General features: G+C 39.9%; 1 protein-coding gene and 1 long non-coding RNA gene across 2 annotated transcripts in view; one reads left to right on the forward strand and one right to left on the reverse strand.

The window, feature by feature from the left end:
* sppl3 (signal peptide peptidase 3) overlaps nucleotides 1-7,051 on the reverse strand; it is a 186,850-nt gene extending 179,799 nt beyond the window's left edge. Inside the window, exon 1 of the mRNA XM_063034391.1 lies at nucleotides 6,292-7,051. Coding sequence (XP_062890461.1) covers nucleotides 6,292-6,314 — 23 coding nt within the window. The 5' untranslated portion in view covers nucleotides 6,315-7,051. The remainder of the gene's footprint in view (nucleotides 1-6,291) is intronic.
* On the forward strand, nucleotides 734-27,753 carry LOC134338517 (uncharacterized). Its single transcript, XR_010016243.1, has 3 exons — nucleotides 734-6,335; nucleotides 22,492-22,640; nucleotides 27,424-27,753. It is a non-coding gene; the product is annotated as an uncharacterized LOC134338517 (long non-coding RNA).

The following is a 27,753-nucleotide window of genomic DNA, read 5'->3' on the forward strand; positions in this document are numbered from 1 at the left end:
AGTAGTAAATAATAGGCAAACAGAAAAACAGCAGAGAAACGTATTGTTAGAGGCAAAAAGTGGTTAGACCAGGCAATGCCCAAACCGCAAAAACCACAAACTTTTTCCACTGTTCACATGCAACTTTAAAAAATTCATGGTCAATAAACTCTTTGGTGCCTAACATTATAACTCCAGCAGACATGTAGTCGTGGAGATATGATGACTATTGCACAAAACCTTTCAACCTCAGCAGACATATATTGGTGGAAGGCTGGGATGGTGACTGCACATTAAACTTGGCAGGCTGGTCACAAAACACACAACTTCAAATTGTTATGGTGTCAGATATTTACCACTGTTAGTGGGTGCACATGGGGTGATTAGGATCTCGTCTGTTTACCAGTTGCCTCTGGTATTCGAGGTTTTTTAAAGTTTATTCATTCTAATAACATGAACATCACTGGCATGGTCAGCATGTATTCCTCACACCGAATTCCCCAAGAACCAAGGAGGAAGTTAAACCTCAACTCAGGGTGTCTGGAGTCGTACATTATTAAAGTGGGTATGGATAGATGTTTCCTTCCTAAAGATTAGCAATGAATCACCTGGAGTTTTAAAATTTCAAAATGTTACATTACTCGACTACATTCGTGATAACCCTTAGTTCCAGTTTTATTTACTTGAATTTAAATTCCCCAGCTGTCATATGTCGTCTCTGGATCAATGGTCCAGAACTCAGGCTACTGATTCAGTGACAGCATTACAGTCCTACGCTACTGAATTGTATGAAAAAAAATGACTTATGACCATAAAACATGGGAGCAGAATTAGGCCTTGGCCAATCAAGTCTGCTCTGCCATTTCATCATGGCTGATTTATTATCACTCTTAACCCCATCACCTTTGATGCTTTTGCCAATCAAGAAACCATCAACCTCCACTTTAAATATACCCGATAACTTAGCCTCCACAGCCATGAATGGGAAATTGATTTTGCACTTACAGTTCAAGATAGCAAACCACAGTAGCTTATCTTAAACTTGAAAGGTCATGGCTAAATAATTCACAATACTTAAAATATCCTCACAAATCATAAATATGTTAAGAATAAAAATATATCTAAATAGGCAAGGGATGACAATTTTTACATTCTGCAAGACAGAAGAGAGAGAAACACGAGTTAACATTTCTCATCCGTGACCTTTCATCATAAATAAGATAAATAAGCTTTAGTATGTATAGCGTGGTAGTGATGTTGGTTAGGGGTTGCGAGAAAGTGGAAGACAGCTGTGATTAAATGGCAAGAGGGTGATAGTGCAAAGTGAAAGGGTGATAGGACAAGAACCAATTAACCTGACCTGCCATCTAATCACCACTCGCTAGTTAGACTAGTGGCCACACCAGTTAGGCTTGAGGTGAGTGGAAAACAATTCACCTCAACTCGGAACTGATTCCACAACCTATGGACTTACTTTTAAGGACTCATGACCTCAATATAATTTATTTACTTATTTATTTTTTTATTTGCATGGGTCATTTTCTTTTGCACATTGGTTGTCACTCTTTGTTTTTAATTGATTCTATTGCATTTTTCTCTGTTCTGCTGTGAATGCCTGCAAGAAAATAAATTTATTTTGACTTTGACCTGATGTTTACTCACACTCATTAATTAGGCTGTCCAGGAAATATCAGTGATCCTGCTGATCTCCTGATGAAATTCACCAATACAGAGCCTATGGCAAATTGTATATCAAGTTGGTCACACTATTGAGTAGGGGAAGTCACGCAAGCCTTGCTGATGATGCAACTTCCTTCACTTCATAAGTGATTGGTTAAAAAAAACATGTACAAACATTTCTTGGTTGTGTCTTATTTGGGGCTGGATGATGGGAGGGAGAAGAGAGCAGGCTCATGAAAACTTTTCAAAAAAATGGGGACATAGTCAAGAAACATTACAGGGAATTTCATGTCAATCATACAGGAAAACAGGAATTTTAAAATAAATTAAGATATGAAAAATTAGGGCCAATGTTTGCCTTAATTTAATTATTGGGTAGTTTTCTTGGGCAAATGATATTCAGAAAATTCACTTTCAGTCATTAATCCGAATGCTTCCCAGAATCCCTCACACACAGAGAACTTCAACTATCAGTAACGCAGTTAGTACAAAAAAAAATCACAGTCTGGCTGCTGATGCAAAAAAAAAAGCACATAACAGGGGATTCTAGTTCCCAGAGACATGGCAAAGAGCTAGCCTAGTTGGAACATGGGCAACACACATAAAAAATGCAGCAGGCCAGGCAGCATCTATGGGAAGAGGTACATAAGTGGCCGGCTTGGTATGAGGTTCAAGCACAGTTATTATCCTTCAACCATTCGGCTCCTGAACCAACATGAATAACTTAATTCACCTTAACTTTGAACTGATTTCACTATCTATGGATTCACTTTAAGGACCTTACAACTTAGTATTATTTATATATTTTTTTATTTGGCACACTGTCTTCTCCTCCAAATTGGTTGTTTGTCAGTCTTTCCTCATCTGTAGTTTTCCCATTGACTATTATATTTCTCTGTTCTACTGTGAATACCTATAAGAAAATGAATCTCAAGGTGGTATACGGTGACATATACATGCTTGGATAATCTTATTTTGAGCTTGGAATTCACTCCACAGGTAGTTCCACCTTCAAAGTGGAAACTAAGACAAGTGGCAGCTGTTGCTCCTATAACTGTCAGCTGATGGGATAGACCTGGACCCCCAAAAAAAGGATCTTTACCACTGAATGGCGGGAAGCAGAATCTCAACCTAAATTTAGTGAAAATACTGGGGATGCTAGCAATCTGAAATTAAAACTGTAACGCTCATTTTCTGATATTTCAACAACCCTTGTGGTGGACATAATACCTGCCTTCTTGCATGCAGATTTAGGCAATTACTTAACCACACACATATATACAATTAATCTTCAGTTACATTTTTGCAGTTTACCAAATCATAGGTTTCACTAATTGATGCAATTTCTTCACAAGACAAACTGGAAGGACAAAATCCTCTTGTAAATTACTTAGAATATAAAGTCACAAAGTAATACAGCATGGCAAAAGGCCCTTCAGTCCAACTGATCTACACCAAATATGCTGCCCACTAAGCTAGTTCTGAGCTACTCCTTTCAATGTACTTATCGAAAAGTCTTTGAAATATTATTCCATCTGTTATGCACCGCCCTCTGCATGAAGTTACCGATCAAATCCCTTGTAAATCTTTCACCTCTCTCTCCGTAAACCCATGACCTCTAGCTTTTAGTTCCACTAACCTGGGGGGGGGGAGAAACAGTGCTCACCACTCATGATTTAAATACCCAAGTGGTGAGAAGAGCTTGTTCCTATGCTACACTGTTCTAGGTTATATAAAGTCACTTCTTAATCTACTACCTTCCAAGTGATATGGGTCCCAACAGCTAGGATATTACGAAGTTTATTATTAGGCATAAATTATCTACAATTTGTTTAACCAAAAGAAAAAAGCAAGAATGACCAAGAGCTTGAAAATAAATACTACGGTAACCATATCTTAATCTATTGGTATCTCCCCACATCATGATCATTAATGACTCTCAATGCTTGCATTCCTATCAACTTATGCATGTCTAAAATGTTTTAATAAGCTAGGACTACCCAAATGATTTATAATCACTCATTAATTTGCTTGGTCCATTACAGAGACAATTTCTATCATAAATGCAGTAACCAATGTTTTCATTTGGCCTTCAAAATATCGTTTTAATCACTTTACTGAAGTTAAATTGCATGTAGTAAGTTCATTCAGTGATTATTACTTTGTTTGGCCCAAAGGCAGTGACAGTGTTCCATCTCAACAACTCATTGCAAACAGATATGAAAGATTTAAAACACTGAAAAATAAAATAAGGATTTTAATTATGAACCTAAGAATCCAAATGATATGCACCACTTACAAAAATGTCAATAGTTCCTAAAATATAGAAGCAGCATAGCCAAATTAGCATAAAGATACTTACCAAGACCAATTATGCTTAAATTACAATTCTAGTTTCAGCTAAATTCAAATTATAGAGAGACCATTTAATATGCTGCTGAAGTAAATTTATACAAAACATACTTATTTCTGAAACACCCTTGCTGCCTCAACGAAGTTAAATTGGAGTTAGCCATATTTGGTTAGTGAACATTAAGACTCCAAATAATCCCTTCAACATCTGATGCTTAAATATGGATTTTAATTCCCAACATAAAATGTGATGTTTTGTAGAATGGAGCAAAGCAAGATAAACATTTAAATTTGAGCAACAAGCATAGCATATAACCAACAGCTCAATAGGAAATCTGAACTACTTTTCTATGCTTGAAAACAGGAGCATCAAATTTGTCCACAGAAGACCAAGTAGCAACAAATAAAGCCCCTACAGTACATGGAGTAGAATGGAATATCCAATTCAGGATTTCAAACTATAGGAGCAAAGCTCAACCATTGCCATCAGCTGGTATTAATATGAAGATTTGTTAAATGATGTGCTACATTACTAAAGTCTCATAACTTAATAGTGGGGATTTACAATTAAATTTTGCAGTATTTTTATGAATAGCAAAACTTCAACAAAATAAAGGATGACATCAATGTATCAAACTAAATAAGAACATTTCTTCACAGGCTATTATGAATATGACTAATATGGGAGCACTGGAAACAATAAACAGAACTTATTTTGTCCTTCCCCTTCTTGACCAGGCTGACACCACCCTTTTCTTACAAAGAACACCATAAGTCAAGGTGGCAGTATAATTAGAGATCCCTTTCTTGCCTAGCCCAGCAGCTCTTCACATTGATATAGCCTCTGGATAGCTGGAAATTACTTAACAATCTATCAATCCAGTTGAATTGCAGAATCAGTAGTACAATGCCATTCTTCCAACTTGGACTACTAACATGGGCATTTTGAGTTGTGGAACATAGATATGAAATACTGATTCTAAACGCAATACAAGATGAAAACTATTGTGCAATCATTAAATCTTTCTTGTAGCTTAGGAAAACTTATTTGAGAAACACACAAAATAGATTGCTCTTCTAACATTATCAGGTCATTTTATCTCAACTCAAAGCATTGGATAATATTCATAATTATACATATTTATTTTCTATAATGAGAGTTAAAGGCATTCAGCTGCTGAATGTTAGTTGCACTTAAAAGAAACATTGCAAAGCCTATAACTAAAGATTTCACTGCGCCCAAGATACAACGAAAACTAACGCCTTTGGTATCAATGGAGTCCAAATGATCATGTTACACGCTAAACAAGTCCAACGATTTGAACATGATACCAATTTTAGTAAATTCTTTCAATATACATTTCTAGATCAGATTGAATAAACTACAAAAACCTTGCCTTCATAGAGGATTCTCCAGAAAGCTTTTAAAAATATACACAGTATTCATATACTGTACTTATGCAACTCATTCACCCCTCCCCCTTCAACATATCATCAAGGCAACAGTGAATTCTGCCAGTTTGTAAAATGTCATTTCTGCAGCGTTGAAATTTTTTCAGGACTAGTTACCACAACAAAGTGTACGGAATGCAATGCTCACTAACTCACTTGCGGTCGAACTATCATTCCTAATCCTAGGAAGTGAATACTACAGACCATTATATTCGTTGTGCGGCTTTCTTAAAAAAAACAAATGTCGGAAACAATTAGCCGCTGGTTGAGTAGGCCTGAACAACATCAGTGGAATATATTCTTAAAAATACAGAATCGTTTATTGATTATCCTGAGCATTGCTTGACATGTCCGATTTTCATCTGTGTTGACATCTAAATTGCAAGGAGTCATTACATCCACTATCACTAGAGGCGGATTCTACAAATTCGGATTTAAAAGCATTATTAAAATATGTCATTGATTCGCTGCTCCTGGCCCCAGGATGCATGCACCCAGAGCTTGTCTTTCCTTCCATACAAAGTAATGCAGCCGCGAAGGCTGCGCTGTCCGTCCATTCACTCAGATCCCAGAGAAACACTGCGGAGGTCGGAGGCAGAGCTGCAATCGGCACCAGAGCGCCCTCCAGTCGCGGGCGATGCAAAGAATGCCTCCCCACCCCCCGGCCCTTGCAAACTGCGAGGCCGAGGCGGCCTCGGCCTACAATGAAAACAAACCGCCCACCCTCCAACCCCCGCGCTCACACAACAAATCGAGATCGCCGAACCCTTCCGCGCCAGCAAAAGACGGATGAGGAAAACCCAGTGCAGGGCTCGGAAATTCACTCACCAGGAGTACGCCTGCTCCGCCATGGCAGCGCCGAGTGCGAGAGGGTGAGTAGAGGCACAAAGCGGCGGCGGCGGCTGCAAACTCAGGCTCTCTTCCCTCCCTCCTTCCTTTTCCTCCCTCCCTCCAGGGCGGGCGAGATTAAAGTCGACGGGAATATTTTCAAATATTAGTACAGATTAAAAACCAACATATTAAAACATCCAGTCAATTCCTGGCCATCACTGTAACATGGCGGACAGGCGCCTTCATTGTGCACCAGAGGGGGCAAAGAAAAAATATCTTTCTCTCCTCTTCGTCGTCTTCGGCGACACAAAGCGTAAAATATTTTTTCGTGAAATGTAAAACGAGGTTAAACCTCGGAAGATCACCGGCTCCAGACACCCCGACAGTGGCTGTGTGTTTTCCGCCTTTTTCCCTTCCTTTCTCTGCTCTTCACCGCTTTAAAATTGTTTTTTTTCCCTCTCCCAGAAAGAAAGACCTTTTCTCCCCCTTCGCAGGCGCTGATGCCGGTCAGTGTTTGCACACACACAGGACGCTCGCTTGCTCGCTCTCTCTTTCCTTTCACCAAGTCATGGTCGTGTCCCGGTCCAGCCTCCCGCGCCGGCTCCCGCCCCCTTCACTTCTCACTCGGAGTGGGTGTCACCCGAGGGGCCCGCGTCGTCCATCGGGCTCGGGCGCCGGCGCCGCTCCTCCCGCTGCCGCTCTTAGGGAAATGTCGGGCAAAAGAAAACCCCCCGAATCACGGCTTCCCCCGTTTGTTTTCACTGCGCCCCACGCAAGCGCACTCACCGAGCCGCAGCAAGGGCTTTGACATTACTCTGCGCCTCTGTCCCCTCCGGTCCTCAAATAAAGGGCTTCTGCAATAATCAGAAGAGTGGTGGTTGGTAATCCTTCCAACAAACGGTTTTGATTTGTCCTGATGTTTCTAGCGTGGCTCGTATTGCTCACTGGGCTTTCGGAGTCTCTAAACATTTGCACTCAAGGAGGCCATTCAGCCCTCCTTGGCTGTAAAAGAGCTACTGTGCTTAATTCCACCTTAAATCTGTAGGGTGCTGATGCAGAGTTTCTATCAAAAAGGTTGACAGTTCCTCCCGCCCCCCGCCCCCCACTGATAGACTCACTGAGTTCCTCCGGCAGCTTGTCGTTCTGGGTTCCTGCTACAGTCTCCTTGTCTCTCTTCTAGCTGTAGATTCCTGGCTCCATACGTGTTCAGGTAACCTTCTTGAGAGTGATGACAATTTCTCCTTCCACCCCCTTTCAGACAGGGAGTTTGACCAAACTGACTTTATCCTCTTTATGAGGGGAAAAATACATTTTCTTCCCTTTAAAGGTTCCTTTTACTACCAATCACTTTAAACGAATGCCTTCTGGTTTTGTTCCCTCTGCTAAAATGTGTCCTTTGTAGTTATCTTATTCAATTGCCTATGTTCCATCCTCAGTGATCCTGAGAGCTATGCTGGCTCTTGGCAGGGTCACCTATTCCAAACAGGTCAAAGAGTAGAGGACAGACGAAGTGGTCCACCAGTCCTCCAGGTTCTGGGGTTCAGCTCAGAGCTAACAATCCTGACTGGTGAAACAAAATTGCTACGGAAACAGCAATGAAGAATTCTTCTACATCTGCGTGTGATGGTATTCCTGAGTCTCCACCTGGGACTTGCATGACTGACAGTAGTGAAAACCGAGGTAGGAAGCCCTGAACACTGCCAGAGATGGAGGACCTTCATTCCTGCCCTAAATGCCAGTGCATAACAGGCAATAAGTAATTAAGTTTGTTCCAAAGAAAATAACTCTAGCTTAACCCATCTTTTGTTGTAGCTACAATTTTCCAATCTGGGTAACATACCCCCCCCACCCCTAATCTGTATAATCATTATCTTTTTTTTGATGTTCGCCAAATTCTCACACTACTTTTGTATTCTCTTGTCCTGTTCTTCCTCCGCAACTGCATTACCTCCCACTTCTCTGAGTAAATTATTTTTGCCAATTTCCCGTTCAATTCACAAATACAATTGGATATTCCTCCAGTTTACATTTGACAATTCCTTGTAAAGGAACTGACAACTTGTAAAGAGTTTGGTCTACTGCATGAAAGTTACTGTAGAATAGTAAGATATCGATCATAGTCCTGAAGAGCTTCCAGTCATGCAATGCCATAAAGACATTCTTGGCTCGAATTACATTGTCATTTGGAGCACTGGTCCATGTGATAGGAATGGGAAAGATGATACAAATCTCAGATCAGGTTTAATATCACACGCAAAATGCTGAAGGAACTCAGCAGGCCTGGCAACATCTATGGAAAAGTGTACAGTCGACGTTTCGGGTTGAGAGGGTGTTGCTTGGATTTCTGGCTATTACAGATTGTCTCTTGTAGGTGATCAGGTTTAATATCACTAGCATATGTGGTGAAAATTGTTGTTTTCTGAAGCCGGACATAGCAATACATAATGAAAAGTATAAATATATATAAGTAGTGCAGAAAGAAAGCAGAAAAAAATAGTGAGGAAGTGGACATGGGTTCATTGTCCGTTCAGAAATCTGATGATGGGAAGAAGCAATTCCTGAAATCCAGCTTTATTTTTATAATGCTTTACACTTCTCCATTTTATTAGATGATTTCAATCCTTTTCCGTTTTATTTGTACCTTCCTACTGCCAAAAGTTATCAAAATAATTGCAATGTGAACCACTCCCTATAGGTTATGCTTAGTTTTAGTCACAGTGTAGTTATTCTAGTTGTAGGACATGTTCTTCTAAATTTTTGCTAACCCATAAATATTCAAATGAAAATGTAGAACATTTATAGATATGTATTGAAAGAAAAGAACCAATTGTTCTAATTGCAGCAGCCACTGGTAAAACAATCTGCTGATACCTCAACTCTTACTGGTAATCTATAGGCCTCCCAATAGATGGCACAGGTTTTCCATCATGCAGGATTCTGACTCTGACAATTTACTGGCAAATCAATTGGAGTTTATGGAACTTGCTGTTATTATTATCTAAAAGAAAAAAAATCGACTATCTTATCTGAGGTAAAGTAACAATAAATCTCACATTCTGTATATAAACAAAAGACCTCACGCCAATCATTTCTTCGAAAGTTTCAGAAAGAAACTTTGGCATTTACATAGCATCTTTCACCATCAGGTTGTCCAAAATACATCGGCACAATGCCACAAAATACAGGTCGCTTAAATGTTTGTTACTCTGGTGACGTTGTTTCCACCAACTGCATCATGAGTTTCACGGCTGTGCACTCGACTTTGACCAGTTTATGGATTCCGTAAAAGTTGTTAGCTGGCAAATTAACAACTAGCTATAGAGAGATAAAGATGGGATTTCACAATTTAAGGAGCTCATTATTGATGATTTTTTTTACTGCTGGAAAGGAAACAGTTAAGGTGTCTAAAGAGACATGGTGTAGGTAGCAAAGTAGTGTCTGTTTATGTCACAGTTAATCTAATCTTACAGCTTCTTATGTTTCCCTTGCTGCACATAATTCACTGTGTTACATCCTGTAATATGTGTTCTTTCTCTATCATTAAGTCTCATTGATTAAGGAGGTTAAAATTAATCCCATCATCCAGCACAGTGCCAATCACCCCATTGACCTCTCCACACCTTTATCAATTTTCAGTTTCAACAACTTGCACTGCAAATCATAAACACAACAAGTTCTGTAGATGCTGGAAATCTGGAGCAATACACAAAAGTGCTGGAGGAACTCAGGTCAGGCAGCAGAGGAATAAACAATCTTGTACGAATTTGTCTTCCTTCCCCTCCCCTACCTTCTTTCTGGTTTTTGCCCCTTCATTTCCTGTCCCGATGAAGGGTCTCAGCCCAAAACATTGACTGCTTATTCCCCACAATAGATGCTGCCTGACCTGCTGAGTTTCTCGAGCATTTTTGTATAATTTACACAGCATTTTTAAAATCTGAAATGCAAGAGAAAGGTTTTGATGTCACAGGAATGCTGTGAGACACTCTGCTCCAACGAAGTATGGCTTTGCCCCATTAGCTTTCATTTTACCTTGCAAATTGATTTTAACGGGCTGGATCTTCTGCTGAAAGGCCACTCAGATCCATTGGGTTCTAAGCACTTGATTGGTTAGAAGCTCAGAACTTCTAGTATGGGATAATGTTCAGCCTTCTACTCCTGTTAAGTGCTGGCCTCAGATACCTTTGCAGTGGTGATAAATGTCCTCAGGTTCCTACACTTAAACTGGCGTATCTGAATATTCCAAGTGCAGGAGCCCCACTGGAACCAGTAGGAGAAATGGTTGCTCACAGAATGGCAAGTTAAGTTTATTTTATTTGTCAGTTAATTTAAGCAAGTTTAATTGTTCTTAAATATATTTTCTCAGTGTTTTAATTTTTAATGATTTACATTTTGTAATACTGTTATTTTTCAACAGTGCCTGCTTGTTTCTAGATTTCTTTGTATGTCTCACTGATGACTTTGAGAGGCAGTGAGCCTGATGAGGTAAAATTTCCTTCACATAAACATTGAGAAGGCTGAAGCTACCATCCTTGATACATGTCACAAACCATTCGCTTTTCACGAACTCTAACCCTCTCCCTGCTTATTGTCTGAAATCAAACCAGTCTGCTTGTAGCCTTGATGTCTAATTTATTCCAAGCTGAGTTTCAGCTTTATATCAAGTTCACTTCTGGCCATTTTCTCCTCTTCTACTCTCCATAATGTTGAGGTCATTGAAAACTCTTGTATCTAAGCCATGATCCACAGTAAGTTATGTTCTCCTCTTGCTGATCGACACTAATTCCCGGTTTATCAAAACCATAATTTCAAATATTCTCTTCCTTTTGTTCAAATCCCTCCAGGGTTTCACCCCTCCTTACTGTATTTCCGTAGGCTCCTGCAGTCCAAGTGCCTTGAATTCAGAACTTTTGAACTTAATCGGTCTTGGCTTTAGCTATCAATGCATTACATTATGAAATTCCTTCCCAAAACTTCTCTTGTCTCTTTTAAAGAGATCCTTAAAATCTATCTCTGACCAAATATTTTGTCTTCAGCCCTGATTCTGTTTTGAGTATGTCAGTGGAAATTTTATTTTATTTTAATACAATCCTGTGAAGAGTGTTGAGGTGCTTCTTCCACACTGAAGCTGCTTTATAAATAGAAGATGTTGTTTTCTCCAAAGCTATCTTTCTACCAATTAGGTTTGAGATTTTAACATGTGCAATGTAAGAAATAGGAGTAGGAGTCGGCCTTGCTTTACCGTGCTTTAGGACTATGGTCAATTTTTTTAAGTGCCATTTTTCAGCATGATCTGTTGATTCCCTTAAAAATCCCTTGATTCTAGAAATATAGCAATCTTTGCTTTAAAGAAACGTAACAATTGGGCTTCCACGGCCAATCTGGGTAAAGAATTTCACATGTTCAATGCTCTCTTGAGTGGGAAAAAATGTCCTTTGCTTAATCCTAAAGGACATACCCTTACTTTTCAAATCATGACTTCTAGAACCCTTGGTCAACAGAAAAAATTCCCCTTACACCTAGCATTTTAGATCATTTAGGAATTTACCCATGTCTTGATCACCTCTCAGTCTGAACAATGAAGGAGACAGACCCAGTCTCCTCAGTTTCTGCTCAGATGGAAACCTGTCATGCCTGGAGCCATTCATCTTTGCTGTACCCTCTTGATGGCAAGTACATTATTTTTGCAGTAATGTTTTACATTTCAATTCACCATAACCCATCAGCTTTGTTTATTAGAACTTGAGACAAGAATTGTAACTTTAAAGGAACAACTTTCTTAGAGTAAGAATATTATCCTGAGAAGTTTGTTCCATTAAAGTTGCAAATCTAACCACAAAAGCAGAATTATATGTTGGTTACTACTGAATATAACGTGATATAAAATTTTAAATGATCTGACAGTCTGGCAATTTCACAAGAGACACGTATTTAGAATGCACCATCACTTTCCAGGTTTGACATTTAGTAACAAATACAAACTAATTTTTTAAAATCCTATGATGAAATCTAGTCACTCAATTCAGGGATTTTCTCCACTAAAGTTTTAAATTTAGTGGTAAATAGAAACTGCTCTCTTACTTTGAAATAAAAGTAACTGCAGATAGTGGAATCTTTAGCAACACACACATAGTTGGGAGAATTCAGAGGGTCAGACGTCATCTTTGGAGGGAAATGGATGGTCAAAACCCTGCATCTGGACTTCATCATTACGTTGATTTTACTTTAAAGACCAATTACTAGAACAAAAAATAAAATCACTTGATATTTGTTGATGCATGAATGAAATCACCAGCGAAATTTACTGGTAGATACAAAGCAGCTTCTTTATTCAACAAAACAAGGTATAGCAGGCATCATACAGAGACGCTTTTGGTGGAAAGGTCTACTGGCCCAATGCGGGGCTCGATATTTATTTGCTAAACACAAAGGACAATCCATATTTACAAAGTGTAGACAATGCTTTCTTTTGAAGTTACATGCAAACTTCACACCTGATTTGCATCCATCCCACAGACACCAGCAGGGATTCACAGCTCCTAGGAATGCATTGTTTCAAATTAAATCCACAATACATTTTCAAGGAACAGAAGACAGGTAGCCATTTGCTAAATGTAAATGACCTAAAGCCAAAAATCACTCTAACAATATTAACTTTAATAAATATTTCCTCTTCTTCTTGGTTGGTCCCTGGGGATGTGATCAACTTTAGTTCTGTGGGTTCTGAGGTGGTTGAAGAAAATAACGTGGGCAGAATGTGCTTGTCAAGGTGAATTGACAGTCTTGGAGCTTCTTTTGCCAATTATACTGTGCTTTTATGTGCTCTCCACACATGGACAAGATTCTCACAGTCATCTTAAATGTTCTTTCTCTACTTTAATGGTCCAGAGATGCCGAGCAACACACACAAAATGTTAGAGGAATTCAGCTGATCAGGTAGCATCTGTAGAGGAAAATAAACAGTAGACATTTTGGGCCAGCTGAGGAAGTGACCATACTAGACCTTGATTGGAGAATAACGGCAGCCAGCTTATTGAAGTTTTGGATGGGGAGCATTTTGTGAACAGTGATCATAATTCCATAGGTTGTAAGTTCGTTACGGATAAAGATAAGACTGGTCCTTGGGTGAAATTGCTAAATTGAGGGAAAGTTAATTACCACCATGTTAAGCAGAAACTTGGAAAAGTAGTTTGGGAGCGACTGTTTAGAGGTAAACCTACATCTGGCAAAGGTCCGCTGTTCGGAGTTCAGGACCAGAATATTAGGATGAAAGTTAGGGATAGCAAGCTGCAGGAACCTGGATGTACAAGAGATATTGGTAAATGTAGATAAAAGGAAAAAGGAAGCATACCTTTCGGCTGCTGAATGCTCTTGAGGAATAAAAAAGGAAGCACAAAGGAATTTAAATAAAAAACTTAGGAGTGATAAAGGAGGCCAGGAAATTACCTTGAAAAGTATGCATAAGGGGAATCCCCAAGACATTTTAAGTGTATACTGGCGCAGGAGGGTAGCAAGGGAAAGGATAGGTCCACTCAAGGATAAATAAAAAATACACACAGTGGCCACTTTATTAGGTATCTCCTGTATCAAATAAATTGGCCGCTGAGTGAATTTTCATGGTCTTCTGCTGCTGTAGCCCATTCTCTTCAAGGTTCAAGGTGTTGTGTGTTCAGAGATGCTTTTCTGCACACCACTGTTATAATGCATGATTATTTGAGTTACTGTTGCTTCCTGTCAGCTTGAACCAGTCTGACAATTCTCCTATGACCTCTCATTAACAAGGCATTTTCTCCCACGGAACTGCCACTCACTGGACTCACTCACTGTAAATTCAAGAGATTGTTGTGTATGAAAATCCCAGGAGATCAGCAGTTTCTGAGGTACCCAAACCACCCTGTCTGGCACCAACAATCGTTCCATGGTCAAAGTCAGTTAGATGACATTTCTTCCCCAGTCTGATGTTTAGCCTGTATAACTAAACCTTTTGACCATGTCTGCATAGTTTTATGCATTGAGCTGTTGCCACACAATTGGCTGATAAGAGTTTTGCATTAACAAACAGGTGTAGAGGTATAATTAATAAAGTGGCCACTGAGTGTATTTACGTAGGTTCAGTGGAAGTGGGCAAGGTACTTAGTGACTAATTTGCATCAGTTTTTAACAAGTAGAAGGACATCTTGATGGTGAGATCGGCAAGGGGAGGTACTGTCTCACCAATTTGTTTGAGTTTTTTGAGGAGGTGATGAAGGTAATTGATTAGGGAAGGGTAATGGTCGTTCTATACATGAGCTTTAGCAAAGTGTTTGATATGTAAGGCATGTAAATGGCAGGCTTTTGGGAGCATTGATGAATAGAGGGATCTCAGAGCGCAAATCCATAGCTTCCGGAGAGTGGCAACATAAGAAGATGGCAAAGAAAGTATATCGTATGCATGCCTTTATCATTCAGGGCATTGAGTAAAAAGGTTGGGAAGTCATGTTGTAACTGTATAAAACTTTGGTAGACCACATTGAGAGTATAGTATGCATTTCAGTTCACACACTATAGGAAGGATGTAGTGGTTTTGTAGAAGGTGCAGCAGACGTTCACCAGAGTTTTGCCTGCATTGGGGTGTGTTAGCTATATGGAGATGTTGGACAAATTTGCATTGTTTTCTCTGGAGCATCAAATACTGAGGGAAGACCTGATAAAAGTTCATCAAGTTATGAGAAGCATGGATCGGGAAAATAGTCTTCTTTCCCATGGATAGAAATGTCTAGTACTAGGTGTGATAACTTTAGGATGAGTGTGCTTGTGGGCAGGGCATCATGGGGGTGGGAGGAAGTGTAAAGGAGGTTTGCAAGGCAAGTTTTGTTTTCACACAGAGAGTAGTAGGTGCTTGGAATGTGCTGTGAAGGGAGGTGGTAGAAGCATATACAATAACAATGTTTGAGATGTATTTAGACAGATGTATGAACAGGCAGGGAATAAAGAGTTGTAGACCATGTTCAGGCAGATAGAAATAGTTAGATGGGAATGGTAGTTGGCATTGACATGGTGGGATGAAGGGCCAGTTCCTGTACTGTTCTAACTGTCACTTGATTCTCTATCCCAAACACATTAGATGTCATTGAGCTGAAATATTGAGTTAATCCTCTCTACACTTGATAATTCGCTGTTGTGATTGCTCTTAGAAAAGTAGATCCTGGTTTGGATGTTAAGCTATTTAATAGAAATGGAAAGGTCAACCAGAATGATGGAGGGGCTGGAAGGACTGAGTGATGAAAACCAATAATAAGATATGAGAGACTGTAGGTATTGATTCATTCAAATATGGATTAGATGGATATTTTTAAAATAACTTTGTATGATTTAATTTTAAGCAAGATAAGTGGTCATTGTTATATACTTTGGTGCTTATTTTTCCTAAAACTCTACACCACTGGAGTTTATTCTGAATCTTTCCTGGATGTTTTAAATTCTAATTGCTGAAAATTGATTAGTCTACAATTCTTTTATTGTATCAAGTAACAACTTAGATGATAGAAGGTGAGTTAAGAGGACTTTGTAAGTGAAACAGCATCTATGGAGGGGAATAAACAGTTGGCATTTCAGATTTCAGGCCATGACCCTTTCATCAGGATTGGAAAGAAAAGGGGCAGGAACCAGAATAAGAAAGTCATTGGCGGGGTGGGGGGGGGAGGTGCATGTTGGAAAGGTAAGAATATAAGCTGGCATGTGATAATTGAGACCAAGTGAGAGAGAAGGGTAGGAGGGTGGGGGGTACAAAGTAAGGAGCTGGGAGGGGATATGTGGAAGAGGAAAAGGACTGAAGAAGAAGGAATTTGATAGGAGGGGATAGTGGATAATGGAAGAAAAAGGAGGAGGAAGGAAACCAGAGAGAGGTGATAGGGACTTTGCAGGTGAAGTGTTGTCAGTTTGGAGTTTGTTTGGGTCATTTACTGTATGCAGTGCTTCTGTATATTATGCACCCTCCTCTGCATCAATGAGACTACATGCAGATTGGGGTACTGCTTTGCTGAGCACCTTAGCTTTATTTGCCACAAAAGGCAGGACCTCCCTATGGCCATCCAGTTCAATTTGACTTACCATTCTGACATAGTCTCCTCTACTACCAAACTCAGGTTGAACAAGCAACACCTCCTTGTATTCTGTATGAGGAGGCTCTAACCTGATGGCATGAACACTGATTTCTCCAACTTCTGGTAATTTCTCCCCCTTTCTTCCTGCTCTATTTTCCCATTCCCCTTTCTTACCCCTTTTCTCCTCACTTGCCCATCACATCCCTCGAGTTTGGCCTCGTTATGGCTGTAGGGGAGACCATGGACAGACGTGTCAGAAGGGGAAGACAAATTGAAGTGGATAGCCATATGGAGGTCCTGCCTTTTGTGACAAGGTGCTCAACAAAGCAGTACCTCAATTTGCATGGATGCAGAGGAGGTTGCCCATCTGCTCCTCCTTCCCTTTCATCCATGGCCCACAGTACTCTCCTATTACATTCCTTCTTTTTAAGTACTTTATCTCTTCCACCTGTCCCCTCCAAGCCTCTCACCTCATTGCCCGCCCCCCACCCACCTATCTTCCCCTTGACCTGGTCTCACCTATCACCTGCCAGCTTGTACTCCTTCACCGCCCCCCCCACCACCACCTTATTCTGTTGCCTGCACCTTTCTTTTCCAATGCTGATGAAAGGTGTTGGCCTGAAAAGTTGACTGTTTATTTCCGCTCCATAGAGGATGCTAAGTTTCCCCAGCTTTTTGTGTGTGTTACTTAAGATTTCCAGCATCTGCAGAATCTTTTCAGTTTTGAAAGATAGTCTGAAATGTCAGTGAACCAACATCACTTTTATTCCTGATTACACACCTTGCATGGTCTTGACTTACCCTTTCTCTGCACCCTCATCTTTTCTGTGGTCTTCTGCCTTTGGCCTCATGGATCACTATTGTTGCTATACTTACCCACCCCATCTACAAAATACCACTTCACATTTGGTGGTAGAGCTATAAGTTATCTCATCCTATCTCCTGAATCCACTATTGAGATGCATTCAGTCACTTTCCCCAAAACACCCTAATCAGTCAATATCCTTTACTTGTCGCCTTGGAGTATTATGTGCAATTCCAGTTGCCACACTACTGGAATAATGTGATTAAGTTTGAGAGAATGTAGAACAGGTTCCCAAGCATGTTGCATTGGTTGGACAACTTGGCTTGTTACTTTTACAAAGGTTCATACAAATAAGCACTCTCTTTCTCTCTCTCTCTCTCTCTCTCTCACACTCTCTCACACACACACACACACAGCACTATAATACAATGTAAAAAATGTTATTTGTTCTAACTTCTGCAAGGCACGCCTTTTCACATCATTGGTAGCATCTGCAAACTGTTGTCTATAAGTAGGAGTTTCTAGCTATGATGCGTTTGTGAAAACCCTACTATGCTGTAGAAAAACGAATTTCATTTTTTTAAAAATGTGTTTCATCTTCCTGAAGTGTCTGATGTGGTGAGATGGTTCAGAAATATAAAATTACAATAACTATGTGATCAAAAGATGAACAAACATCAGCAATCTAGAGGTTATAAATGTGCTTTTGTACTTCCAGACAACTAAGCCCAAGATATATGGAAAAAAATAAGAGGCTGTGTTTCTGTACATATTTTAAACATGAAATTATCATAGTGGTCATAAACAATTGCCTTTAAACTACACTAAAACCTAGTTTCCTCTATTAAAAGTAAGATTTTGACATTATTTTAAATGATACAGAGAGTACAGATTATTGTTTCTCTCTCTGCATTTTATGGTTTAAAAATCTACATAATTCTGCATTTCTCTTATTGTAATAAAGTGTATTAAATGCTTGTGAATGTAAATATTATGGATGGGAAAATATTGCATCACTAGCATTTGATACACATAGAAAACTGGCTTAAAAAGTGCATGTGAAAGAAAGTACTGAATCAAGAAACAACCAATCAGAAAATGACTTTGCGAGTTCAGCATACACATGAACAAGCTAATAGCCCCTTGGAAAAGACAATTTCTGCTCCACAATTTAAATAATTTCCTTTTCATCAATTAATGGAACTAACTTTCATTGATGATTTAAATCAGGCTGGTCTGAATCTGATATTCATTCAGAGGATATTGTTTTCTTGCAAACAAATTAATAAAATAAAATATTCTTGCTAAGCACCAACTCTGGTTACACCATCACAAGTTGCTGTGGCATTAAACAGACTAGAGAGTGGAATGGGAAAACAGAGTTTTGATTCATGAGACAAGAATCACAGTTGGGAAAAGAAAGTGCATTTCCTTTTGGGTAGAGCTCCATTGTATCTGTTTTGGAATAAGTGCCTTGGACAATGTAATGACTAGAGCTGCAGATGGACTTCCCTTTTTTATATAATGAAGGGAGGGTAGGGTTCAGCTGAAGGAAATTTTGAACCATAAAAAGTCAATTGTAAAGAACCCTCCAGTGATTTGGGTAAAGCATGGTGTAACAGAAAGTGACAGTAGAGTCAAAGAAATTTGAAGAGAAGAAATTCCATTGCCAAGTGCAGGTTTCTTTATACTCGTTGAGTCAGTTATGATAGCAGTTGGAACTTTTTAGCATGCCTATTTTAGTACTCTGCAACAGTTAGGGCTGCCATGTGCAGCTCCAAGGACCTGAGTTCGAAACTGGCCTGATGTGCTGTCTTTGTTGAGTATGCATGTTCTTCCTGTGAGTCTGTGGGTTTCCTCCACTTCCCAAAGGTGTACTGATAGGTTAATTGGCTACTGTAAATTGTCTCTAGCGTTGATGGGTGTAGAAGAATTGGGGATTTGATGTGATTATATGTTATTGGGCATAGGTGTGACTGACGGAAATGCTCTGAGGCCCAGGTTAAATTCAAAAGGCTGTCTGTTGTGAGAATATATATTGCATACAGTTCATACTAACAATTACTGGGAATATAAATAAAATATACATATTTTTATAATATAATGCAGGAAATCATGTCTGATCAAAATTAAAAATTACTTACTGTATCACTTGTATATACAGTGAAATGTGTCATGAAACAAGCAGTAGGTGGATAACCTGCAACTTGACTTTTTCAAGGGTTCATTGATTATTTGCTGGTTTGTTAAGTGACTTGGATGTGGGCTTGTTGGGGTCAGCTGGGTTGAACTTTTCAGCTGCAAGAATTGCAGAGATTTCTGCTCAATCTTCCAATTTTTTGTTTGTTTTATTTTAAATCAGGCACTTTAGTAACTGTCTCCCCAGTCTCCTGTATATGTAGGAACAGAATTTGAGGATCTGATGTCAAGGCTGATTTGATAGAGGATAGAAAGGGTGAAGGCCTCCAGCAAGTAGAGCCCATTTCCCCAGAGTCTCGTGGGGCCATAAAGAACACTGGGGAGAGAGCCATTGGGTTCTTAGAAAGGTAGATACTTGGACTGACCCTGCAGTGTACAGAGAGGGGTTTTCCAATTTGTCATTGTCAGCTGTTTCCTCTTTAGTTATTACATATGTGCAGATCTTGTCAGCTGCTCCATGCTGTGGAGGAGGAAGAAGGAAGAAAAACAGCTGACTGCAACAAAGAGAAGCCCTATCCGGGCACACTTAATCTCCCTGCAGTTCAGATAATGGACTGACTGAAATGAATGAGGGATTAGACAGCATTGCTTGAATGCAGGAAGAACTTGGAAATATCTAAAATTAGGATCATAAGGGTCAAGTCATCACCATCAGCCTGGCATTTAATTGCAAACTGAAGGCTGCATACCTTGCAGTGAGGGACTCAAACTCCATTTTAAATTGAAAAAGGGTTCGTCACTTGCCTGTGTGGCTGTAGCTTCGAAGATACTGAAGAATGCTCTGCATTTGTTTTACAAACATCGTGTCTGAACTCAAGGATCCTGAACTCATGCAGGGAAATACAGCACTCTGGAGTGTTATTCGGTCTACCAGCATCTGCATTCTCTCTTGTTCACCGAGAGACACATCGGTCATGGTCAGCAACTGTCAAGGTTTTCCCAACAGTACGTGGAAGACCCTTGGCCCGTACGGTCCAGAAGGACAAGCATAGCATTCTTTGGACACCATGGCATTTTTATAAGGTGACTTCCAATTCGCACACCATTGAGGCCCTCTGTTGGTCAGGGTTGACCATAAATGTTGCATTCCAGCTGTCCATGTGATTTGCAAGCCAGAGCGGTACAATGTGGAGAGCAAGCTGTTGCCAATGTAGCAGGCTCCCTCTCTTCACGCAGCTGATGAATCCAAAGGAATGGCCGAGACGGATACAGGTTGGAACAGCTGTATCACAGGAGTTGCCAGTCAGTGTTGAACTCAATATAGAATTGCCTTAGGGACTCCAGGTATGGATTTTTCCTCGGGATTTACTCCTCAAGCCTTCCCCATTAGTGGGTATAGCCACAAGGCAGCAGAGGTTTAAGAATCTTTCTTCTCCTAGATGAACTACCAACCATAGCTGATGAGCCCATCTGCCCAAAGCGACTGGTTTAAAGGTCCCAGTAACCTGCCTTTGCCTCTTCTCTTGTCAGTGGAAACGGTTCCTCCAGGCTTACTAGCTAAGCCACGCGTCAAGGCCAGGAGCCAAACATGGTTGTCACTCGCTGTTTGAGATTCTTGCCACTGGGAGGATTTAGTAGGTTGTGGAACTACACCCAGCTATAACAACTTTAAGGAATCTCGCACACCATTATGCTTTATAAACATATCACTGTTCCTTCATGAATCCTTACTGATGATATTGGATGCATGACAGTGAGTCATGAAGATGCCTGAGATGGGGTTGGCATACAAGAGGTGAGACTAAATCATCAGGACTTTTTAAGTCAGTGAAATATCAGGATGAGGCTCGGTAACATGTTTGATACGGGCAAGATAATGATAATGTAATGACATTAAACTTATTGAGGGATCTGCTCCTATTGCCATTTATTTTGGTACAAACTGCTTGGCCTATCCTCTCAATGTGCTTCCTAGGCATTTAAGTGTGTTGGACCTCTATCCTGGTGGTCTTCTTTTTCAGTACTATTTTGAGGACAACATTTGAGAAGTGGAGTTGTTACTCCCAGGGCTTGTTGGAGAAGGTTGTTTGCCATGCTGTGTAGTACGTATAACGACTTCATCGGTGGCTGTACACAGTGAGCAAATGCAACTTCGGTCAGTACAGGTTACATTCATTCAGTGGTTTTCACCTAAGAAATTGAACACCATTGCAGAGAAACAGCTTGCGTAGTTCATTATATGAGAGATGAACATGTTTGAACATGCAAATTATACAGGAAGAAGTTGGTGGAGATCCCCTGCATTTTTGCTGTCTTTAGCACATTTTCCTATGTAAATGAATTAGCAGTCCATTGAATTTTAACACAAAAATACACCAATGAATTAACTTAAAGTGGGAAAAATGCAAGTTAAAATTGAAGAGGCTTTATCTGGATTCAAGAAATGTTCATAGCCAGATATTAATGATTCAGAAACAAGCAAATGAGTTTGATCTGGTAGCTATAAAAGGGGTGAGATTTGCATCATAAATTAAATGTTTCAAAGTTCTTGGTGCTTCAACAAAACGGTAAGTAGAAGAGGAGGGTAATAAAGGATGAAATGAAAGTAATGATGAGGAATGATGCTCAACAAAACATCAGGAAGTGTGGAAATCAATATAAATGGATACAGGAGAAAAGGGATAAGGGACATAAATTATTGATGGGAGTAGTTCAAAGTCAAAGTAAATTTATTATCAAAGTGCATATATGTTGCCATACAGTCCCTTGAGATTCATTTTCTTGCAGGCATTTACAGGAAGAATAACAAAATACAATTTATGAAAAACTATCCATAAACAGAGAAAGACTGACAAACAACTAATGTGTAAAAGAAGACATATTCTACAAATAAAAATAATACTGAGAACATGAATTGTAAACAGTCCTTGAGTCTGTAAGTCATAGAATCAGATCAGAGTATTGGTGAATGAAGTTACTGTTTTTATGCCGGTTCAGGAGCATGATACTTGTAGGGTAACAACTATTCCTGAACTTGGAGCTACAAGGCTTCTGTACCCCCTGCCCAACGGTAGTAGCAAGAAGAGGGCATTATATATTTTTACGTCAAAGTATAGTACAGGAAATTCAAAGCTTTTAACAAACTTCTTCTCTTCAAACTTTTCCTCTTCTTAGGCTGTCGTATGGGATAAGGGATGACTTCTACCTCTTTGAATGAAGTTGACTTGAAGGAACTGTGGAACTGGGAGGACATATAGTATGTCAGTCTTTTTTAACAAAGGCAATGAAGGTGCAGTTACCTGTTGCAATTAAACAGGGGACTGGTAAGTGCAGACCTGAAATATTTTGTTCAGTTTTGATTTCTATACCTAATGATGTAGGAGAAATTGAGTAGGATAGGCGGAAAGAGTGGATGGATAAATTACAAAAAAAAAAGAGTAAGAGATAATCTCGTTAAAACATATGTATCCTGGAGTCCACTGGCTTGGTCTGGGTGACAACCGGACCATGGGCTGTGTAGTATGATGGCCTTGCCTCCAGAGTACCAGAGACATAAGCAAACTTGGGGTTGGAGCTTTGCCTTCTCTCAAAGTTGTCATTATTTCGAACTGTTTTTAATTGTCTCTCACATACATCGGCACAATTCAAATTGAAACAAATAATTTGAGGCTCATTCAGAAAGCAATAAGGCATGGGATCCAAGGAGACCTTGCTTTGTGGATCCAGAACTGGCTTGCCCACAGAGGCAAAGGGTGGTTGTAGATGGTTTGTATTATGCATGTAGGTCGGTGACCAGTGGATTTCCACAGGGATCTGTTCTGTGACCCCTCCTCCTTGTGATTTTTATAAATGACCTGAATGAGGAAGTAGAAGGGTGGGTTATTAAGTTTGCTGATGACACAAAAGTTGGGGGTGTTCTAGATAGTCTGGAGGGTTGTCAAAGGTTACAGTGGCACATCAATAGGATGCAGAACTGGGCTGAGGAGTGGCAGATGGAGTTCAACCCAGATAAGTGTGAAGTGGTTCATTTCAGTAGGTCAAATTTGAAGACGGAGTACAATATTAATGGTAGGACTCTTGGCAGTGTGGGGGATCTGCGAGATCTTGGAGTCCATGTCCACAGGACACTCAAAGCTGCTGCACAGGTTGACAGTGTTGTTAAGAAGGCGTATGGTGTGTTGGCTTTCATCAACCGTGGGATTAAGTTCAAGAGCCATGAGGTAATGTTACAGCAATATAAGACCTTAGTTAGACCCCACATGGAGTACTGTGTTCAGTTCTGGTCACCTCATTACAGGAAGGATGTGGACACTATAGAGAGAGTGCAGAGGAGATTTACAAGGATGTTATCTGAATTGGAGAGCATGTCTTATGAGAATAGGTTGAGTGAACTTGGCCTTTTCTCCTTGGAGCGACGGATGATGAGAGGTGACCTGATAGAGGTGTATAAGCTGTTGAGAAGCATTGATCATGTGGATAGCTAGAGGCTTTTTTCCCAGGGCTGAAATGGTTAACACGAGGGGCTATAGTTTTAAGGTGCTTGGAAGTAGGTATAAGGGGGATGTCAGAGATAAGTTTTTCACACAGTGAAGGTGATGGAAGAAGATACGATAAGCTCTTTTAAGAGACTCTTAGATAAGTACATGGAGCTTAGTAGGTTATATGGTTGGCACAACATTGTGGGTTGAAGGGCCTGTAATGTGCTGTAGGTTTCTGTTTCTATGTTTTTATGTTTTCTAAACAAAATGTTAAATATTAAAATTAACTAAAAGCATAAAAAGATTCAGATTTCTTTCAGTTGAACATTGATATGATTGCAGTCTTAGGTCATCAGCGCACATTTCCAAGAGTCTTGTAAGCAACCAGATTTTTAAAATAGATTTTCAGCCATCCTATAATGACTTCCAAACACACATTTATATCACTAGGAAAAAGCAACTGAAGCATTAAGAGTGGCAGCTTTGCTGTAACACTAACTAAAATAAGCACTCAGTTCTTTTTCGTCACTGGCAAGGAACATTGGTTGCAGAAACATGTATCCGGTATCTAATATGCATTTATAGAATTATTGAAATATGCGTCTAGATCAAAACCTTCCAGGAATTGGAACATATGTATCAAATATCAATTTAATCTAAGCAGAATGACTATTATCTCTAGCAACGTTCCCTCTAATTATTTTTACAGCTGCACGGACCAACCATTGCTCTGAGCAGGAAATTTTTACACGACCTGAAAACTGTGTGGTGCTAAATAATAACATTAAACAAAAGAAAATTCCAGCTGTGTGGCAACGTAGGCTTTGCGCATGGGAGCACTTCAGTTACTGCGCGGCCATGCACCTATGCAGCTTTAGAGGGAACAGTGCTCTCTAGTCTCTCCACCTAACTCTTTCATCTTTGTCTCATTTAAAACAAAAGTTGCCTCTGTACTATCCAATAAGCCTTAACATCATTCCCAAAGTATGGTGTGAGAATTGGGTATGATGAGCCAATGAGGCCTAACCAATACTTTGTAAAGATATATATTTATTACATTACTTCTGACCTCTATATTATTGCCATAGGTACCAAACTAAAGTGAGAAAGTTTTGATTGTGGGCAGATCATGCCATGCATATGTACATCAAAGTAGTAAAAAGAAAATTGAATGCAGAATATAGTACAGCAACTACAGAGTAAGTAAGTGCAACGGCTATATTAAAGTAGATTGGGAGCTCAAGATATCACTTTTAGTATGTGAGGTCTGTTCAAGAGTTTGATAACAACAGAATTGAAGCTGTCCTTGGTATGTGCTTTCATGTTCTTGAATCTTTTGCCTGTCTGGAGAAGGAAGAAGAGAGAATGATCAGGGTGGGATGGGCCCTTGATTATGTTTACTGCTTTCCTGATGCGGTGGGAAGTGCAGCTGCAGTCAATGGAGGGGAGGCTGGTTTTTGTGTTGACAGCTGACAGCAGTTCTCGTGGTCTTGGGCCAAGCTGTTGCCATACCACACCACGATGCATCCAGATAGGATGCTTTCTATGGTGCATGTGTAGAAATTGGTAAGAGTGGACGTGCTGATTTTCTTAAGCCTTCTGAGGAAGTACCAGCATTGTTGTGTCAAAATTTGCCTGTGCTTTCTAATAGTCCTCACATTGGTCTAGTGAGGGTTTTGCACAGTGAGAGCCATGCCTACCTGTCTGTTCATTCCTCCACCCCCAGATCACTCCTTTAAAGCTCAGTTATATAATTTGTATTGTCAATGTTAATCATTTTACACTTCTCTGTGCCAGGTTTCCTCATTCCTCCTCCCACTCCTCTGAGTGGTTTATATAATGTCAGAGTTACACAGTATCCATCTTTGTGGTGGACCTGTGCTCATGGAGGTTGTGGAGCAGATGTTGTTGCCAATCCAAACTGACTTGCGTCTGCAAGTGAGAAAATCAAGGATCCAATTGCACAAGGAGGTATTGAGGCTAAGGCCTTGAAACTTCTTTATTAGTTTTGAGGGGATGTTCGTATTGATTGCTGAGCTGTGGACGATAAAGAGCACCTTTGCTGTCCAGAAGATCCGGGGTTGAGTGAAGGGCCAATGAGATGGCAACTGCTTTGGACCTGTTGCCCCAACAGGCAAATTGGAGCAGATCGAAGATGCTTCTCGAGCAGTTGATATGTTTCATCTCCATCCTCTCAAAACACTCCATCACTGTGGATGAACTGATTGCTATAAACCTCTCTTGCCCAGTCCCTTCTCCTCACCTGACGATCACCTATTCTGGCGCCACTCCTCCTGTTCTTCGTCTCATGGTCCACTGTCCTCTCCTAATGGACTTCTTCTTTAGCCCTTCACCTCCTCCACCTATCACGACCCAGCTTCATAATTCATAAGCCCTCTTCCACTCACCCACCTTCCCATCACCTACCACTTACTCACACCCAGCTTCTTATTCTGGCTTCTTTCCCTTCCTTTCCAGTCCTGATGAAAGATCTCGGCCCAAAATGCTGACTGTTTATTCCCCTCCGTAGATGCTGCCTAACCTGCTGAGTTCCTCCAGCACTGTGTATGTGTGTATGTATATACAGTGTGTGTGTGTGTGTGTGTATATGTATGTATGTTTGTGTGTCTGTGTTCAAGATTTCCAACATCTGTAGAATCGCTTGTGTTTATGATTACTGTAAAATATTCCTTGTACAGGGTAATTGCAAATTAATCCAGGGAAATTGATGGTATGAGCGAGAATAAGTTACAGGAGTTGCAGAGAAATAAGGATAAAGGGGAGTGAGATTGAAGTGGAGTTCTGATAATCAATTATCCAATTGTTTGGATATCCTCATATTTCTAATTTATTGGGTGCCACTTCCCACACACCCTCTAGTATACTGGGGCATAATATAATAAAGTAATAACAATGCAGAATAAAGTGTAAAAATTACTCAAAGAATGCAGTGTGGGTAAATGATAAAGTGGAAGATCATAATGAGGTAGATTGTGAAGTTAAGAGCCCATCTTATTATACAAGCGTTCCATTCGAAAGTCAGATAACAGAGAGGTAGAAGTGGTTCTTGAGCCTGTTGGTATGTGGTTTCAGATTTTTGTATCTTCTGCCTGATGGGGGAGGGGAGAAATGAGAATGTCCTGAGGCTTGGCTTTCTGCACTCCGTTGAAATAATGTTTTCTGGCAAATTTATTATATTACTGTACTGTTAACATCTTAAGGAATTGTGAGATAAAAGTATGCTGGAGTATATCTGGACTAAGATGGTGTGGAATAGCATAGTCAGAAAATCACTGTCTGTCACCACCCATGTCCTAAGCATGCCGGATTAACAGTTTTGTTATAATGAGTTGATGGCTTATTTCCGTGCAGTTACAAGTTTATGTAAGGGGTGATAACCGAGGAAATAGTCTCATTCAAAGCTGAAACTTCAAAATCACTGAACAACTTCCAGAGAGCTCTGTGGTAGGCTATAGCAATTGTGTGTGTGGGCTTCTCAACCAACATGTACGGAAATAAAGCTGTTTGAAAATATATTTCCCTGTAACTGGCTAATGATTTACCCAAAGTAGAAAATATAACCTTCTTTTACTGGCCGCGCTCTAACCAAACGTCTGTTGCCTTTCAGCATGCATCTGAACTCATCACTGAACCGATCACTGAACACAACATATGGACTCACTTTCAATGCCTCTACAACTCATGTTCTCTGCATTAATTAACTATCGAGATATTTATTTATTATTATTTGCTTTTTTTGTATTTGCACAATTGCCTTCTTTCGCACATTGGTTGCTTGTCAGTCTTCGTGTAGTTTCTCATTGATACTAGTGTATTTCTTTGTTCTACTGTGAATGCCTGCAAAAAATGAATCTCGGGGTAGTATAAACATACATGGATAATAAATTTACAAAATAATAAGCTTTGAACTTTGATCACAATTAAATGAAATTCTCTA

Source organism: Mobula hypostoma, chromosome 27 (genome assembly GCF_963921235.1).
Source record: "Mobula hypostoma chromosome 27, sMobHyp1.1, whole genome shotgun sequence".
Taxonomy (NCBI): domain Eukaryota; kingdom Metazoa; phylum Chordata; class Chondrichthyes; order Myliobatiformes; family Myliobatidae; genus Mobula; species Mobula hypostoma.